The sequence below is a fragment of the Populus alba genome, chromosome 5, assembly GCF_005239225.2.
Source record: "Populus alba chromosome 5, ASM523922v2, whole genome shotgun sequence".
NCBI classification, from domain to species: Eukaryota; Viridiplantae; Streptophyta; class Magnoliopsida; order Malpighiales; family Salicaceae; genus Populus; species Populus alba.
In genome coordinates this window covers 11,980,636-11,998,799 of record NC_133288.1, presented here as the reverse complement: position 1 = coordinate 11,998,799, position 18,164 = coordinate 11,980,636, and the positions used below count along the sequence as shown (strand labels likewise).

At 31.5% G+C, this 18,164-nt stretch overlaps 2 protein-coding genes across 3 annotated transcripts; one reads left to right on the top strand and one right to left on the bottom strand.

The window, feature by feature from the left end:
* Positions 1-421: 421 nt before the first annotated feature.
* Positions 422-4,790, bottom strand: LOC118045719 (beta-1,4-xylosyltransferase IRX14). Its single transcript, XM_035054413.2, has 3 exons — positions 3,824-4,790; positions 3,138-3,698; positions 422-1,072 (listed from the first exon to the last, which is right to left on the bottom strand). The coding sequence occupies exons 1-3, from the start codon at positions 4,546-4,548 to the stop codon at positions 844-846; spliced, it is 1,515 nt and encodes a 504-aa protein (XP_034910304.1). The 5' UTR covers positions 4,549-4,790; the 3' UTR covers positions 422-843.
* A 5,412-nt stretch (positions 4,791-10,202) lies between these two features.
* LOC118045718 (probable WRKY transcription factor 7) lies at positions 10,203-12,075 on the top strand. 2 transcript variants are annotated; one of them, XM_035054411.2, is made up of 3 exons: positions 10,203-11,177; positions 11,265-11,393; positions 11,660-12,075. In XM_035054411.2, exons 1-3 carry the CDS (start codon positions 10,468-10,470, stop codon positions 11,817-11,819), a joined length of 999 nt encoding a protein of 332 aa, XP_034910302.1. In that variant the 5' UTR covers positions 10,203-10,467; the 3' UTR covers positions 11,820-12,075. The 2 variants fall into 2 exon arrangements, with proteins under 2 accessions (XP_034910302.1, XP_034910303.1); XM_035054412.2 differs by having other exon boundaries at positions 10,206-11,177; positions 11,268-11,393.
* Positions 12,076-18,164: the final 6,089 nt, after the last annotated feature.

Sequence of the window (18,164 nt, the reverse complement as noted above, 5' to 3'; positions counted from 1 at the left end):
CTCCCCTTATCCAATGACAGAAGAAGACGATGAAGAGGCTGCTCGATCTATACAAGTTTCTTGCTTCTTCGGCCACAGATTTCAACGGTCTAAAATACAACACATTAAATTTCATCCTCTCTTCTGTTTTGTTGGTGTAGCTAACGGTCCATATCACCTAACAGACAATCCTTGCGCTGCTGAGTCTTGGTCACAGCCATATTCCACCAAGGCATCAAGTAAAATTGTGCTTTATTCAAATTTCCGTGCAAGATACTATAATTTAAACACAATTATTGCATTCCCTTGATGGAATACTATCATTTCTTGTCATATTCGGCAAACCAATTTCCGATTTGGCCGAAATATTTGACGTTCAGGCCATTATTTTGTAGATTCAAAATAGGCGAAGTACACGGTTCATTATCATCTTTGCAAGCAATGAAAGAATTACAACGGGTTTCATTTCTGCTGAATCCAACAGATTCTATATTTCCTATTTAGAAGATTTGTATATATAATTTGACACATATCAGATACAAGATCCTAGCATTTCTTGGCAGCAGAGGTAAGGAGCCTAATGGCATACCTTTCCCACAGAATATCAACCAATCAACATGCAGGACAAAAAAAAAAAGAAAAAAGAAAAGGAGGAAAGGAAAGCAAAATAATGTGAAACAGTGGTGGACTCAAACTCGGACGAAAAATTTCAACTGGCACTAGCTCTAATTAACTTTTTTTCAGATGGAACTGCCACCCACCTGGTAATTAAGATCATTTGCCTTTTGCTTTATCAATGAAATCTCTTCATGCTGAAGGCCTGCACTCTCAAATTCACAAGGCAGTATCTCTGATTTGTCCTTGTCAATTTTGTTCAGAATGCCTTGTAGAAACCTGTGTCTCCACCACCTTTGCTTCATGCTTTCTCTTACTTCTGCGTTTTGATCGGGGTGATCGAGTCTTTGGAGGATGCTTAATAGTCTGCTCTTGGTTAATTGTTAACTTTTTGTTGGAAGGGAGTTCAGGAGGAGCATCTGGCCATGGTGTTCGTTTTGATGGCACAGTAATTTCCAACGGTGGGTCAATTATCCATCTGTAAGAAGACATGGTAGAATTAAGCTTTCTGGAAATTAACCCAGTTGCCAAATTGGTAAGAGAAGATAACAACCATCTGTCTGCAGCACAAATGAATACAACAGATTCTTGTTGAAAATACCATATTGAAAATAACTAAGGGGAGAAGGAAGGGAACTCTTACATTACATTACTCTCCTAAGAGAGGGCTTGAACTTGTACTAGTTACATGCATACACCTAGGAGAACTAAAAGACACTTTGAATGAAAACTTCAAAATTAATTCCAACACTCCCCTTTAATTATGTTACTCTCCTAAGAGAGGAAGCCATAGACCAGGACTTGGATTTACAATACTATGAACACATATTTATACTAGTCTAGGATAATTCAAGAGACTTAAAAGATAAATACATCTTTAATAGTTACAACTAGGAGACACCTAGAACAACTAAAAAAACACTTTGAAGCATATTACCTTGATTTTGGAGTATAAAGGACCACAACCTGATGGCCTAAGCAAGGAAAATTGCAATGCAAGGCCCAGCCTATTCTCATTAAGAGTCTAAGACCATCTTGTGCAATGCCCAGCCAAACAAGCACAAATCATGAGGGTCAAAGTATTTTGATGAAATTCCCTTACTAATCATGAAAGCCTAAGCAAATGAGATTTAGGAAAAGAAGAAGTTTTCAACATATCAAAAAGCACATGCAAATTATGAAAGCCTGTCTACAAAATAAATGTGGCAGGCCCTGCAGCCCCTGAATTTCTGAAGATAATGGAATTTGCATCAACAACATATGCAACAGTGTTTGACATCTCTGATCCTCTGGGCCATTAAAGAAGAAAGAAAAGTGAGTGTCGGGCTTCAAAAATCTATTCATTACAATGAAGAAAAGGTCAATTCTTTCAGTGTTTCCCAAGTCCTCACCAACTAATATTGACCTCTTAGTGAGCTCAGGTACCACCAATCTCTTTCAGTAGCAATAAAAGATGCACGCCATCCATTTCATCTGCATGGAACAACACGCTCTTTCCAAAGCTTATACTCCAGAAATCTAGTAGTTGTTCACATTTTCCAGTAGGCTTGAGTCTATTTTCTCACCAAAAGCTAATGACCATTCTCTCTGTCACATAGTGTCCAATTTGACTTTTCAGACAGTTTAAGAAAACTAAATTAAAACAGCACCACCTCATTTTTTCCACGGATTTTCTACAACTACCCCTTAATTCTTTCAATAAGAAACAGTTCTACATGGAACTTTAAGGGTTATACCCCTTTAATTCTCTGGCTACATATGCATGTTGGGATAACTAAAAATAGTAAGATGGACGCTCTTTGTGGGATGAAGAGAGCAATGAATTACCTAAATTGTGGATAGAAAATATTAACTTTCCGAAAAATACAGAAACCTTACTTTAACAACAGGGAGTTCATGAGATTATGAAATAATCGTGGTATGGTATCAATGGAACAATGCACCTGTAACCATTGATAAGTGAATTTTTCATACAAATCAGCATCCCTAAAATGGTTCATCAACATTTGTTACACCAGCCAATATAAAACCAAGAGTTAGCTAGTTCATCAACACCATTGACGCAATATCAAGGAGGAGAGTTTTTCAGTATATCATGCAGGGAGCCAATTTTCTTCTCTGTTTTATTTCTTTTGCTCCTGGTACATAATGTCATGCTATAGCACAGTTCCATGAAAAAAACATGCTACCTAAGATGCATAAGTTCAAGGCATGCCAACAACTGTCTTGGGGGGCAGGAGTCGCAGTTCAACCTATCATCCAGCAATTTCTTTTCTTCCTTTTTTTCTTTTCTCTGTTTTTTTTTTTCTTTTTAAAAAAAAATATCCTTACCTGCTACGACACTTGGGGCAGAACTTGATGGTTAACTGTAGCCTCAAAATTACACAGGAGCAGTACAATAGTAGTTCACACAAGAATTCTTATCTATATGCTCCTACAATTAAAATGACAGGCAATGCTAAAGATAATGAAAACTTACTCCAATAGCTATTATCTAAATCAAGATAGGAAGCGCAACGCAAGGGAAAAAAAGAGAAACTCACCCTGGAGGGAATTTGCTATCAGCACGAGCTTCAACACGAAGCCACCACAGCAAAACTTGTCGCCCACAGCTCCCAAGCGGCTCTACCATAGAAGGATCCTTCAGCAAAGCTAAAGGACTCTCTATATTCTCATCAACCAAATCAAGATCCTTGACCCATTCAGGCTTATCTTGAGCTTCCTTCAAAAGCAACCTTGAATTCAACACAAACCCAGCCCACTCAAGCTTCCTAGGCAACACTGTAGCTCTATCATCGATATAAACGGCACTCTTCCCCTCATACGGCAATGAATTAAACGTATGCCAGCCAACCAATTTGTTAGAAGCATTACAAGCTGGGCCCTGAACAGGCATTGCTGGATTAGACAAATTCGGTTTCACATCCTTCTCAGCCATAGCTGAAGACGACTCACCACCACCACCACCAGAATGAGCCAGAATCCCAACCGAAACCGCACCAAACCATTTCACATTTTGTATCTCATCAAATAGCTCCATACTATGCATGTTACTATCATCCGCAAACATCACTATTCCATCCATCATCTCCTCTCTCACAACTCTGCTCCGCACCAATATAATTTACATTAATAATAATAAAAAAAAAAAAAATAATCAGTTCCAATCGAAACTTGACTGCAAACTAAACTAAACTAGAAATTATTTAAAAAGAAAAGGAAGATTAACCTCAAAGCTCGAAGTCGCATTTTAGTCTCCAATTTGTGCCTTCCTTCCCAAGAATTCGGCATTTTCTGAGTAAATCCAATATGAAGAGTCTTGATACTCGATTTGGCGATAATGGAAGCAGTTTCATTGGTGGCACCACCGGCCTCCACCACGATCCAGACGACGTCGTAGGGGACCAACATCAGAGAATGCATAACGCCAGTCAAATGTAAAGTTTGGAAAGTGCGTACATAAGTGGGCGTGACTACAATAAGGGTCCTAGGACTCTTCACACCGAATTGAGTCCTTTGCTCTCTCTGAACAGTCTCTATTATCTGATGCGCCTTCATTACTTCACTCGGGTTCGGGTGCGGCCATGGCCGGATCCGGATCCCGTGACGCCCGACCACAACTCTGGAACTCGAACTCAGCGTTTTGTTGATAACCGGGATTTCAATGGGGGGATCATTGATGTTATTATTCGTTTTGGTGAGATGGGGGAACGGTGTCGCTATGTAGAGAGTTGTAGTGGTGGAGGTGGAGAAGAGGAAGAAGAAAACGAGACGAGAGAAGCGAAAGCCGAGGACAAGACTGATGAGACAGCAGAAGCCATGTAGAAGGAGCCAAAAGATGGCGGCTGGTGATTTGATTGTGTTGTCTGTGGATGAATCTAAGGGTGCTGATGATCCTCTAAAACTTGCGCTTCGGCGGTTCATGTAGCTCTGCTGTAGCATGGAGAGTTTCATTTTTCTCTCTCTCTGTCTCTCTCTAAGAGTTTAGTTTGTAGAGAGAAGGTGGGTAAGATTTGAGAGAGGAGATGGAGAGGAGAGGTGCTTGCTTCAAGTTCGTTGAGGTCTTCCTTTTTTTTTTTCTTTAATTCTTTTTTTTTATTTACTGTTTAAAAAGAAGAAGGAGGGATTTATTTTTTTTCCACTGTCCTGCTGTGGCTGTTTGTAAGGGCATAAGACAGGGATGAGAGGAAGGGGGGAGGAGGGTAGAGAGGCACGAGTTCATGATTGGGTGGATTTGTTAATTAATTCATTTAGGACGTTAATTATTTTTTGGATTGAGCAAATAAATACCTAATTCCTCATTTTTCTCTTACTTTCTTAATTTGTGACTAATTACTTAACAACTAAAAATAATTACTTATTGTGCAAATAGATAAGAATTTTTTAAAAATAAAAAAGGATAATATATTCTTGAAGTACAGAGCAGAGCTCTTGTTATTATTACAAATTAGTATTAATTTAGTTAACTCTTGAAATAAAAGGTTGCGGCAAAGTTTTTATTTTATATATTCATTTACTCGAGCTTTAGTTGAAATTACGTTCTCATATTTTATGGAGCGTATCGTACATTAGCTGCCATCATAGCTCGTTGTAAGAAAGCTAGAAGTTGCACGTGAGGTATTGGCCCAGCCGTTGAAGGGACTTGTTTTCTTTTTCTGTATCTTGGATTCAAACCTTACCGTGCACGTCTGTCACCCCCGCGGTGTCTTACATGCTCATTGGGTTTGTAGGATGTTCAGTGAGCTGTGGGATTAGTCGTGGTACGCGCAAGCTGGCCCGGACACCCACGTAAATCAAAAAAAAAAAAAACTAGAAGTTGCTTTGCAGATACGTGAGCGTGTGTTTTTGTTTTTAAGATAATTTTTATGATTGTGATTTAAAAGAAGTGTGGTTAATTGAATTTAGATATATATTTGATAAAAATTATGGTTAAGGTTTATATACAGTAAAAAATATGTATAAAATATTTGATTATAGTTGGTTTTTAAAAATGTTTTTTACTTGGAAATGCATCAAAATATTTTTTTTATTTAAAAAAAAAATTATTTTTGATATCAGAGCATTAAAATAATCTAAAAATACAAAAAAAATTAATTTGAAGTAAAGAAAAAAAATAAAATTTTCAAATTTTAAAAAAAATATATTTTTAAAACGCAAATACAAATAGAGTTTTACTAAAATCAGTTAAAAAAACATGAAAAAACTGCTTCACAAAGACTATGTTTCAAACTTAAATTTTTGGTGGACCCTATAATATAAAACATAATTTAGTATATTATCAAACACCTAATTATATTTTTTACACCGAAAATACAAAAATTAATACTAAATAAACGCACATATTAGATCTTACAATAATGGGATTTCTACATGTGTGTGTGTATAACAATTCTTGTATGAATCATGAAGACGTTAGTTGTGTTTGTGTGTGTGTATATATTCTTTGATAAAGACTTTGATACAATTATAACAAACCTTGAATGAGACTTCACGAGTTACTATTCATTTTTTTTTTTTTTTCTAATTTAGTTTTCTTTTCGTATTGATTTAAGTTTTATAATTTATTTTATAAAATTATTATATTATTATGAAATGAATTTATCAAGTTAACTAGATTAATTTATATTTTTATATATATTTTTAATTAAATATTTTTACAGTTTCATCTTTTAACATTTAGTTAATTAAAAATTATTCTTTATAATTTATTTCATTTTACTTTCTATCAAGTTATACTAGCCGCATGACCCGAGTCACGGGTTTAGTTGGTTTAACATTGTTAACTCGAGTCATTTTTTATCCATTTTTTAATGAGTTATTTTTTTAATTTGATTCTTTAATATTTTGGTTGTTTAAGAATTAGGTTTCATAATTTATTTTGATTTATTTTCTTTGAGGTTATCACAATCTCATAACCCGGGTTATGAGTTTGGCAAAAGTCGACTTTGGTATTTTTCTATGTCTTTTTTTTTTAAATCCAATTTCATTTTTCAATATTGATTTTTTTTTTTTAAGAATTGAGATGCATAATTTGTTTCAATTTACTTTTTATAAGGATATCCGAATCTTATGACCTGGATCATGTGTTTGGAAAGTTAATTCGAGTTGAGACGAGTTATTTTTTTATTTAATTTTTTTTCAATTTTATCATTTAACTTTGAATTAATTTGAGATTGAGATTCATAATTTGTATCAATTTTTTTTTTATAAAATAATCATGGTTTCATGATCCAAATTCTAAATTTGAAAAATTAATCCGAGTTAACTCAGATCGATCTAATATATTATCATTTTAATATTTTTTTTTAAATAAAAGATGTTCATTTTGAAAATTTTTATAAATCATGTTTTTATCAATCATAAATATTATCTTTAGATCCATTAAATCAATTGAATCATATCTAAATAATCCTCACATTATTTATTTTTTCATATTAAAAAATATACTAGCAAATTCATGAAACTCAACAGTGCGGATTCAAGCTCCACAAAATCAAAATGCACGCGGGTTCGATATTTTGACTACAAATCCGCTGGCACAATTGCATGTTTTGACAATATTTATCTACTCCTATATTTTTTTTTTATTTTGATGGGCTCATCAACTTTTACTCCATCTAATTATTTGAAGAAGTCAATGGTGGTGTGCCGATGGTCAACGTTTGGTAGGAAAGGTGAGCCATCGGATTAAAATTGGTAAGCATGTGGAAAAGGCTACGGAGGCAGAGTTTCTATCCAGTGCAAAAGCGTGTACAAGTAATGGCATAACCTACCTGATGATTAGCATTAAAGAAATGGACTCACTAAGCATGCAATTAGCACTTGATTAGTTTATTTCTAGGGCGAGTTTTTTTTGTTTGTTTCCTTGATCATATAAAGATTATTTGTTTACATCATACTCCAATTCCAGAAACTATAAAATGCCATTGTGTAATGATTTTTAGACATGTTTCAATTTCAAATTTGACTATTCTAAATCAAAATATTAAAACTAAAAAGATTCTTCTTGGAATCCATCGACGGCATTGTATATATTTGGGATAGAGATAAGGTGAGTTGTTGTTTGTTTTTTTAGTAAAATTCACATTAAAATAATAATTATATCTTTAGTGCAAACACCCTCGGAGTATAATATACAAAGGAGATAAAGGGTATATACAAATCTATACTGCAAACACCTTCTTGCTCTATTTGCTATATGCTCTATAATCAACATCGTTGCAAGAAATGTAGCTAAATTGATAAAATTATTTTGTTGACTCGTAAGGATGACAAGTAGAAACAAAAATTACAAGAGATGTTGTTGTGATGTTCATATCCATTAATTGCCATCCCTAAAGGGACAAAGTTGCTTAAACAAAAAGAAATGAAACATCAACTTCTTGATGGAATGGTACCATCTGTATGTTTTTATACACACACACATGCTTGATGGCTTGTTTGGCCCCGTTGTAAGCATATCACAGAGAACAACATTCTAATTAATTGATTTGCATCTTGCACAAAATCTTTAGAATCCTAACAAATCCAATCAAATAATTGCCATGATGGTGCAATCGAACCTTTTTCTTGTATAATTATGTCCTTTTATCCTATTATTTTTCCTTTTTATTTTTAAAAATAATTTTATATCATTCAAGAATATAAATAATATAACACAGCTAATATAACATTTTAGATGATATTTGAGGTTGTGGCAGTGGTTGCTTTTTAAAATGTTTTTACTTGGAAAATATATTAAAATAATATTTTTTATCTTTCAAAAAATTATTTTTGATACAGTATATCTGAAAGATTTCGAAAACATAAAAAAACATTAATATTAAAAAAAAAATTAATTTTCATGAAAAGGAAATAAAAAATAAATAAATATATATATTATATAGGTTAGGCCCGCAAGGCAGCCCATGCTCTTAGGCCATACAAATGGTGTGGCCCGTACATGTAAAGAGGCTTGACCCTCATTCCAAACCTTTATTTTTCCCCAAATAATCTAAGGCAAACTAAAAAAAAAGGACCAAACTGAGAGTTAGCAGCATAAAGAATGGGGGAAAATGTAGACAATATGTCATCTGCAGGTCTAAAATTTAACTACTGGAGTTTTATGGGAAATCAAGGTAATGGGTTTTCAACCAAAAAATTGTATTTCACCTTTTTTTACTCAAACAAAACATAGAAAGCAATCTATAAACCCAAATAAACTTGCTTTAATCTACAGACCAATAATTAATTTAAAAACAAAAAATCAATATAAAACCCAAAAAAAATTTCAAGCTTTAATCTACTTTCACAAAAAATGTTAGGGTGATATAACACCCTAGTTAAACTCTTATTATTAAATGAAACTTGTTGAAATTAAAATTAATTTTTTTCATGGTTAAAATTGTTGTCAACGATAAATTTCTTTCTATCATCATAATCCTACAATCTGTCTCTCTTTGTTGTCTAATAAGAACTAAAAAATAAAAAAAATTAAATTTTGGATCAAAATTAAATTTTTAATATTTAAAGAGACAAAAATTGTATTATTTGTGAAGTAAGTTGACCAAAGTGTACTTTTCACGCAAATTTAGACACGTTACCCATATTAGGCACTTTTTCCACTTCAATCCTTCTTTTTTTCAACTTTTTCTTGCCTATAAAATTAGAAGCAATTAACCTTTAATTATGATTAAATTGCCTAAAAATAAAAGTTTTGATGACTAATTAAAAATTAAAAAAATGCACAGGAAATTCACATTAATACGTGAGTGTATCAATAGTACAATATAATGTTTACACATTTTAGTATTTTGCATATCATTTATCATAAAACACCGATGTTGTCTAATGCTTACAAATCCTAGTTTTGTTTTAGTTTTATCATCTAAACACTCTAAGAGAACTAATATTTATTATGGTGATTTACTATTTATGTGAATAATAAAATACCTTAATATACTCTTTTTAATCATCTTATACCAATTCCATGCTATGCCTAGATTGGTTATCATGCGCAAGACAAAGTCGAGATTGCAGGATTGAATTCCGTTGTGGATGTGCATATTTGATCAATTGTGGCAGATAACCTCTGGTTTGTCACATTTTTTTTAAGAAAATAAGGTACGTACAACGTGTGCATGGCCACCCCCTTAATACAAAAAAATTAAAATAAAATAGGTCAAGCTCGCGGGTCTATTCCTTTATGTTATTTTTCTTTAACTTTTTACACTTTAAAATATTTTTATTAGATTTACTTGCTTTTCAGTTTTGATACAATTCTTAAATATTATCATTAGTTTTTATTTAAAATTTAATAATTTTTTAAAATAATAATAATAATAAATTGTTAAAGAAACTTTGGTTGAAAATTATCTTAATAAAAAAACTTTTCAATTTGATGATAGTGCTCCGAAATCTCCCGAAAACTGTATATTTTTTATATATTTTTTTAAAACAATTGAGTCCCCAACATCACAGCACTAATATACAAACTAATTACACCAAATTAACTATTTAGTAATCCAAGAAGGAGGCTAGCGGGTCCTACATGTCATTTATTTATGGAGATATTTTGACCCAAAACGATATTTTGGTCTGGTGGTACGATACGCTTTTCCATTTTATATTAAAAATTGTACCGCCAACCCGACCCGATACATGCACACCGCTAATCCTAATACCTACCGTTCCGGCGATAAAAGAGAAGGAAGAACACGAAAAAATTCGTGCTCCTAAATAGTTTTGAGAGCCGAGTTCAAGTAATTTTGACCACACTGAATAGACACTCCCTCATCCTTTATCTACAGTCCTCACATTTTCATCTCACTCGCCTTTTCTTTTCTTTTCTCGTCTTTCTCTCTGTTCTACTTCTATGGTGTGGTTTCAGTGATCATGGCTGTGGAACTCATGATGGCTTCCAGGAACAGTTGTTTTTTAGTAACTAAGATGGAAGAAAACGCAGTCGAAGAAGCGGCTTCAGGACTCGAGAGTGTTAACAAGCTAATTAGATTATTATCCCAACAGAATCAAGAAAATCTTCACCAGTCATCAACTCCAACCTCGAGAACTTCCATGGATGTGGAAATGGATTGCAAGGCTGTTGCAGATGTTGCCGCTCCTAAATTCAAGAAAGTCGTTTCTCTTCTGCCTCGTAACAGAACTGGCCATGCGCGCTTTAGAAGAGCCCCTGTGTCTACTCCTCCAGTTAACCAAAGACGAGAACAAGATTATCAAGTTCTTGAAGCTAATCAGGTTTATTATGCCACACCAATCCAGCAGATTCCACCCCCAGTTCATAACAAAAATCATTATCCTATTGTAGAGCCAAAGAACGGGGAGATTGAGAGGAAAGATTCGGCAACTACTATAAACTTCTCTTGTTCTTCAGCTGGGAACTCTTTTGTGTCTTCATTGACTGGTGATACTGATAGCAAACAGCCATCGTCTTCGTCATCTTTTCATATCACAAATGTTTCTCGGGTTTCTTCAGCGGGGAAGCCACCTTTATCTACCTCTTCTTTGAAAAGAAAGTGTAGCTCTGAAAATTCGGATTCTGCTGGCAAGTGTGCCTCTTCTGGTCGTTGCCGTTGCTCCAAGAAAAGGTACAAATCATAACTCTCTTTCAAGATTCGGGTTTACGCCTAATTATCATGGATTTTGTACTTATTAGTTGTGGATTTCTTGCATAGCAGAAAGATGAGATTGAAAAGAGTGGTGAGGGTTCCAGCAATCAGCTTGAAGATGTCTGATATTCCACCTGATGACTACTCTTGGAGAAAGTATGGTCAAAAGCCCATTAAAGGATCTCCACATCCAAGGTATGCTTCTTTCTTTTTTGTATGGTTGTATTGAATTTTCAGTTCTATGCATGAGTTTCCAAACAATAGACCATTGATTTCCTATGATTTTCGCTAAAAATCCGTATGAATCAATGTCTACATTAAAAATATAATTGAGTCAGACAATAAAGTTTAGATTCTTGGGCAGATACCAGATGATACAAGTAATTTTTTTCTTTTTAAAAAAACAAATACTGGGTTTCTGGAGATAGATAGTGCTGATAATATTTTGATTTGTTCCACAGAGGTTACTACAAGTGCAGTAGTGTGAGAGGATGTCCAGCTCGCAAGCATGTGGAGAGAGCTTTAGATGATCCATCAATGCTTGTAGTTACCTATGAAGGAGAGCACAGCCACACTATCTCTGTTGCAGAGACATCCAATCACATCCTAGAATCCTCTTAACCAGATCACCATCAACAAGAACGACAAAGTTTAACAAACAGTACTTCTAAACAGCAGCGGTAGCGGCCAGGAGCTGTGGAATCAGATGATTAACTCAGCTTTTTCTCGAAAGAGATTAGAGGGTCAGTCCATTTGTTCATTTGCATGTAAACTATGGGATTCTTGCTGCCTTCTTCTTCCCCACTCTAGCTAGAACAACTGTGAACCCGTATGATGTTAGTTAAATTGAAAATCTAAAAAGTAAAGGATTAAAAGATGGTGGATTTGGTATTCGATCCCAATCGATCTAAAAGAAAGCTAGGTATCTTTGATTTTTTTTTTTCCATGGCTTGCTTTAAGCTCTGGGTTCATGTTTTTGGACGCCTACTTCTCACTTTTCTTGCATCAAGCTCGTAGTTTGATTAAATTAAAGAAAGAAAAAGGTGAAGAAAAGGACACAGTCAAACAGTAGCAAAATAAGTGGACGAACATGTCGTTTTTGGGACGGTTGACCATAAGAAAGAGGTCGGCAGATTTTAGTTGGGACGGCTAAAATAGTAAAATGTCAGTGATTGATTCTGCGGTGTCACCGATATTTCAGGGAAAAATATTTTTTTATCTTAAATTAATTTTTTTATATTTTAAAATTATTTTGATGTTTGGATATAAAAATAATTTTTTTAAAATAAAAAATATTATTTTAATATATTTTTAAATAAAAAATACTTTAAAAACAATCACTGTTAACACAATACTTGGAATATTACCCTGAATTATTGAGAAAGAAAAAAGAGAGATAAGTTTTGAATGAAACGTTTCTTTTTTGGTTTGCATAGCTATAGCCATGGTGAGAAAACTTGTGTACACTCAAAATATGTAGTGTCGTTCTCGCTCTCTTACGACAAATGGATACAAAGTGAGAAACGTTTCGGTACTTATCCTCACACCTTGAACGATATCCGTACAAGATGCATGGGAGTTTCTTTACTTGTATTGGTAGCGGTTGTTTTTCAAATAATTTTTTGTGCTGAAATGCATGTCAATAATTTTTTTTATTTTTTAAAAATTATTTTTGATATCAGCACATCAAAACGATCTAAAAAGTACAAATCACATTAAATTTTAACAAAAAAAATCAAATTTGATAGGAATGCCGTTTGGACCGCGTTCCCAAACGTTTCCATAATCATGAAAGAAAGGTTTCATTCATTTATTATATTTTAAAATATTTTTTTTATAAAATATATTAAAATAGTATTTATTTATTTTTAAAAATTTTATTTTTAGCAGTAAAAATATATATATAATTTTTTAAAATGTTACCAAATTCAATATTGGTGGTTGGTGGAATTGATGATTTTGTGGTCATGAACAAGGGCCCTACGATGTTTACTAATTTGTTCCTTGCTTTGCTAAACGCCAACGTAGCAGTGCTAAAGGGTCCACTAAAGTAATTGATCATTATCAAAACTCGCGCACGCACAAATGTTAGTTAGCCTAATAAGTTGAAAGCTAAAAGCCAATTAGATCCTGGGAGTGTCCCCGGCGATGGGAGTGCAGAGAATCTCATGGCCCTATCTGGCCATAACCGGAAAGCGGGAACTTGGCCGTGTTTACATCAGAAAGCAAAATCCTATTATAGTATAAAGATTTCAAAAGAAAAACATTAAGCATATTGTCCTGGCCTTCTGCATGAGATAAAATATTCATAAATTTTGTGTTATTTATTTAATTTGAATATGACACGAGGCAATATCTTCACTATTTTTAAAATAATTTTTTTTATTATATTACTTTCTTTATTATTAAGATTTTCTAGATTTTGAAGAAATTCAATTTACATTCTAACAAAAACAAGCATATAGGGAGTTTTTTATGGGGCTAAGATTATCATTCTAAAGGCGTATTTATATGGAAGCTATTGTTTGAATATTTTCATAGTTATTTGTTAATTTAGATTAGAACTTCCAATCTAATTAAAATTTTATTAAATAAGATTTTTTTATTGTATTTAAAAAGGTAAAGATATCCTTAAACATCACTGGTACATTTAGAAGACAAGCTTATGTTCTATACATAATTTATTCTGTATTCATAGGCTCTTCTTATTTTACTCAACAATTTTTTCTTAAGAAGAATCTTTGAACTATCATTATAGACTGTGTTATCCTCTCTCAGTAATTAGGCTAATTTTTTTTTGTTTCTCGTACAAAACTAAATACAATGACATAATATAGTATATGATGAGTTAAGTTTTGGTTAGAAATTTTATTTATAAAAAAATATTCTTAAATAAAATGGACATGGTACACACATCAAATCTAAAGTATTTGGACTTAACAGTTAATCAAACCCAAAATAACTTAAATTTGACGAACATATCAGACCCAAATAACTAGGTGCATACAAGGTATTTTAATGAATTTATTATCTCATTAATGATATGTAAGAGATATTTGCCTCCTATTAATGTCGCTGAAAGTAAAAAACTTTCTAGTATTTGAATTATCAACAGAATGCATTATTCTCTCTTAGTAATTAGGCCAAATTTTTATTGTTTCTCATTCAAAACTAAATACAAGACATAATATAGCATATGATGAGTTAATTTTTTTGTTAAGATTTTTATTTATAAATTATCTTCTTGAATAAAATGGGTTTAACAATTATGTCAAACCTAAAAAAAAAATTTAATTAAAAACATAACAGAAAAAAATATGAGTAAACTTGGATTAACTCATTAACCTTGTGACTATAGGATCAAGATAACCCAATAGAAAGTAAATTAAAAAAAATACAAAGACTAATTTCCAATAAATCAAATGTTGAAAAACAAAATTAGAGAGAGAGAGAGAGAGAGAGAGAGAGAGAGAGAGAGAAGTCAACTTGAGGTAATGTTTGAAACCAATGATGTTGGTCATGAACATGAGAATAACCTCATATAAGGAAAATTATAAAAAAAAATAACAAAGAAAAACTTTTAAAAAATAGATAAAAAATAAGAAAACTTCAACTTAAAAAAAAAAGATAGAAAAAACCAAGAAAATAGGGGAGATCCTACTAAACATGATCCAATCTCTAAAACTAACGACTAGTAAAATCTTGAACCCGGATTCAATCAAGAAGCTTAATTCCCAACCACTTTAATTTTAAAGGATGAAATAGTAAAAAAAAATATATCAATCTAAAAAACTTGTCAAAGCAAAAAAGATAGCAATTAAAAGAATGATGATCAAATTTAATAGAAAAAACCCAAAAAGGATGGGATTGTAAAACAAAATCTAAAAAAAAATCCCAAATAAACCAAATAGCAACAAAAAGAATAATGACCGAATTAAAAACACTAAAAAAATAATAAGGGGTGAAATTGATAAAAGAATTGTAATTTTATAGATTATTTAAAATTAAAAAAATAATAATAAAAAGGACAAGGATAGATTATGAAGGGAAAATGAATTGAAAAGGTTTGTCTAAATCTATATAAGGGGATAACGTTGAGTTCGAGAAGGAGAGAGATAAAAAAACAGTTGTTGGCGTCAAACCATAAACATGTTAGGTGCACACGCTATCCCATTGCAAGAGGGAGCTCGGACCTTTGAAACACCGCCACAAAAAAACAGTATTTGATGGTGAGATAACCATGTATGCGTAGTCCCAAGAGCATGGAACTATCCACTTATAAGAGCATGTCATGCATGCACCAACAAGCTTTTTTTAATAATATTTAATATATGTTGAATTATAATAATGCCTCTAAATAACATTCAAAATAACAAAAACATTAAAGTAAAATGATAAAAAAAAATATTTTGTGAGAGAGTTATGATAATTTTGTTTTTAAGATCAACAAGTAATTCTATTATTTTGAAAAAAATAAGAAGACCATGACACCTATAATTTAAAGATAATATATTTTTTTTTATTGTAAGGATAAATAAATAATGTTATTATGTAAATATAATTTTTTTTACGTTAGGAGCAATTTTATCATATCATTATTTCAATGAATATTGATTTGTTCCTGGAATTACGTAACTTGCTCTTAAAAGAGGATTTGAAAGCAATCATATACCTAATATTTTCATACTTTCATGCAATAAATCTGCCTTTTCATCATTAAGTCTGTCTTGGAACTCGTCATCCATTTTTTTTTACAAATATTCATAAACAATTATGGATTAAAGAGCGTTAAAACAAAAATAAATTGGCAAAAGCTAAAAGAAAAATATAAATCTAAATGAACCATAAATATTTTTGCGCTTTGTTTTTCTAGATCAAAAGTACAAAAGGACCTCATTTCAACTCTCTTTATATTATTTCCATCAAATTTAAAACCCTAAATAAAGAATAAAGTTGTATTGCACCGTCTTCTTTTTAACTATCTTTTTAGAATTCTTCAATGGTGTCGGAGTTGTAGATTTTTTTTTATATCATAAATTTTGCTAATTGAGGAATAACAAAAATAGTGTATATGCTTAATATAATGAATTAAAAAAAAATGTATACACTAACAAATTATGAAAAAACTTATGAACACTAATTAAATACTAAATTTATAAATTGGTATTCTTTTTTTTAAGAAACAAAAGATAGATACATATATAAATTTTTATAAAAGTATGATACAAAGAATCCTACTAGTTAATGATAATTTATGTGCAATAAACTATGGAACAAAGGTAAGAGCATGAGAACTAGAACCATTTTCAAGATTAAATTTTATTAAAAAAAAATATTTAGTCAAAATCCCTGAATATTGATATAAAATAAAAAACCTCATTCAATGAACTTTTCTATCAAAAACAAGCTTATTGACATAAATATGGTTTTTTTTGTTACTTAACGTGGTTGGCCAAAATATTTTTCTCTGCTCTTTTTTTTTCCGATGATTTATTTTCTCATATTTTAATATTTAAGGATTAAAACATGAGGTAAATAACTTTTTAGGATTAAAATATAAAAATTTAAACCTATAAGGACTAAAAAAAATAAAAAAATAGAAAAATTTATTGATGAAATTTCACCTTTGAAAATTTTAGATTAATTAAGATTTTCTCAACATACAGAAACATGAAATGAAGTTTTTGGATGAAAATATAAATACCTAAAACTATAGAGACTAAATTAAAAACAAATCAAAATATTACAGATCAATTGAACTTTCTTTTAAAATTCATGGATCAAGTTGTAAGCAAAGTTCATGATCAAATCATAACACCTAACTTACAGAGCCACAATGCAAAAAGAAAAACTTAAGGGACGGAATTAATTTGTTTTTTGCTTATCAAAGGAATAATTATTTTCCAGCTCGGTGTTGTAGCTAATTATCAAAATTTATTTTTGTTTTTTTTTTAAATCAAAATAGATATTTCAATGAAAGACAATGAATTTATTTTTTTTTTATGAAAAATATATTTTGTTAGAAGAATTATTATTTTTTATTTATGTATTTTTTTAATGAAATATATATTTTTTATTAACAATATATTTTTTAAAACAAAAGATAGTGAAAACTAAATTAAAGGTTTGTTACTATTTTTATATCTAATTTATATTTATAAAATTTCTTCTACTTGCTATCATACCATTAAAAAACATAAGTAATTTAAGGTGAATGAATAGCCAAAATAACATAACAAATAAAAATAAAAGATATGGGAAAAAAAATCTAAATTAAATTGAAATTTAATATTATTGCCTTGACTTTAATCTCTGCAGCCCTCAATCTTTTAAAACTTTTTTTAATCTCTGCAGCCTTCGATTTCACCACTACTTCTTTGTGGTATGCAAACAAAATCCACATGTTCTGCAGTGATTGAATACCGTGTGACTGTGCATTTACACAGACAATAGACGCCGGACAGCTGGAGCATGGGAAAATTTTGCTTCATTGCATGTATTTTGTTAAAATCATGAAATCGGCCCTGAAATCATGATTTTTCATAATATCACCTGATTTTAATGATTTCACCCGATTTCAACCTCATTTCACCTATTTTTTATTTTTTCAAATAATTTAGCATGCAAAGCACATGATTTTAACAACTTTATAAGTGCATGTAATAGAATAGTAAAAGACCGTTATGTTTTAAATGTATGGTATAATAAGCATCCCAATACTGTAAAAGTAAATGCGGGTATGGTAAATTTTTCTTTTTTAAAAAATCATTTTCTTTGTTGTGCTTGCCATTCATGCCGTGACTGCCTCCGCAGAAAAATCCATGTCCTAGACAGTTTTTTGTGGTTTCGAAACGACAAGCACGCAATTGCAATAAACGATCAATTTCCCACAAAACTTCATCATCTGAACTATTTATTTGTTTCTGACTTGAGCATTGTGCTGCCATAGCAATGAACAAAGAGAAA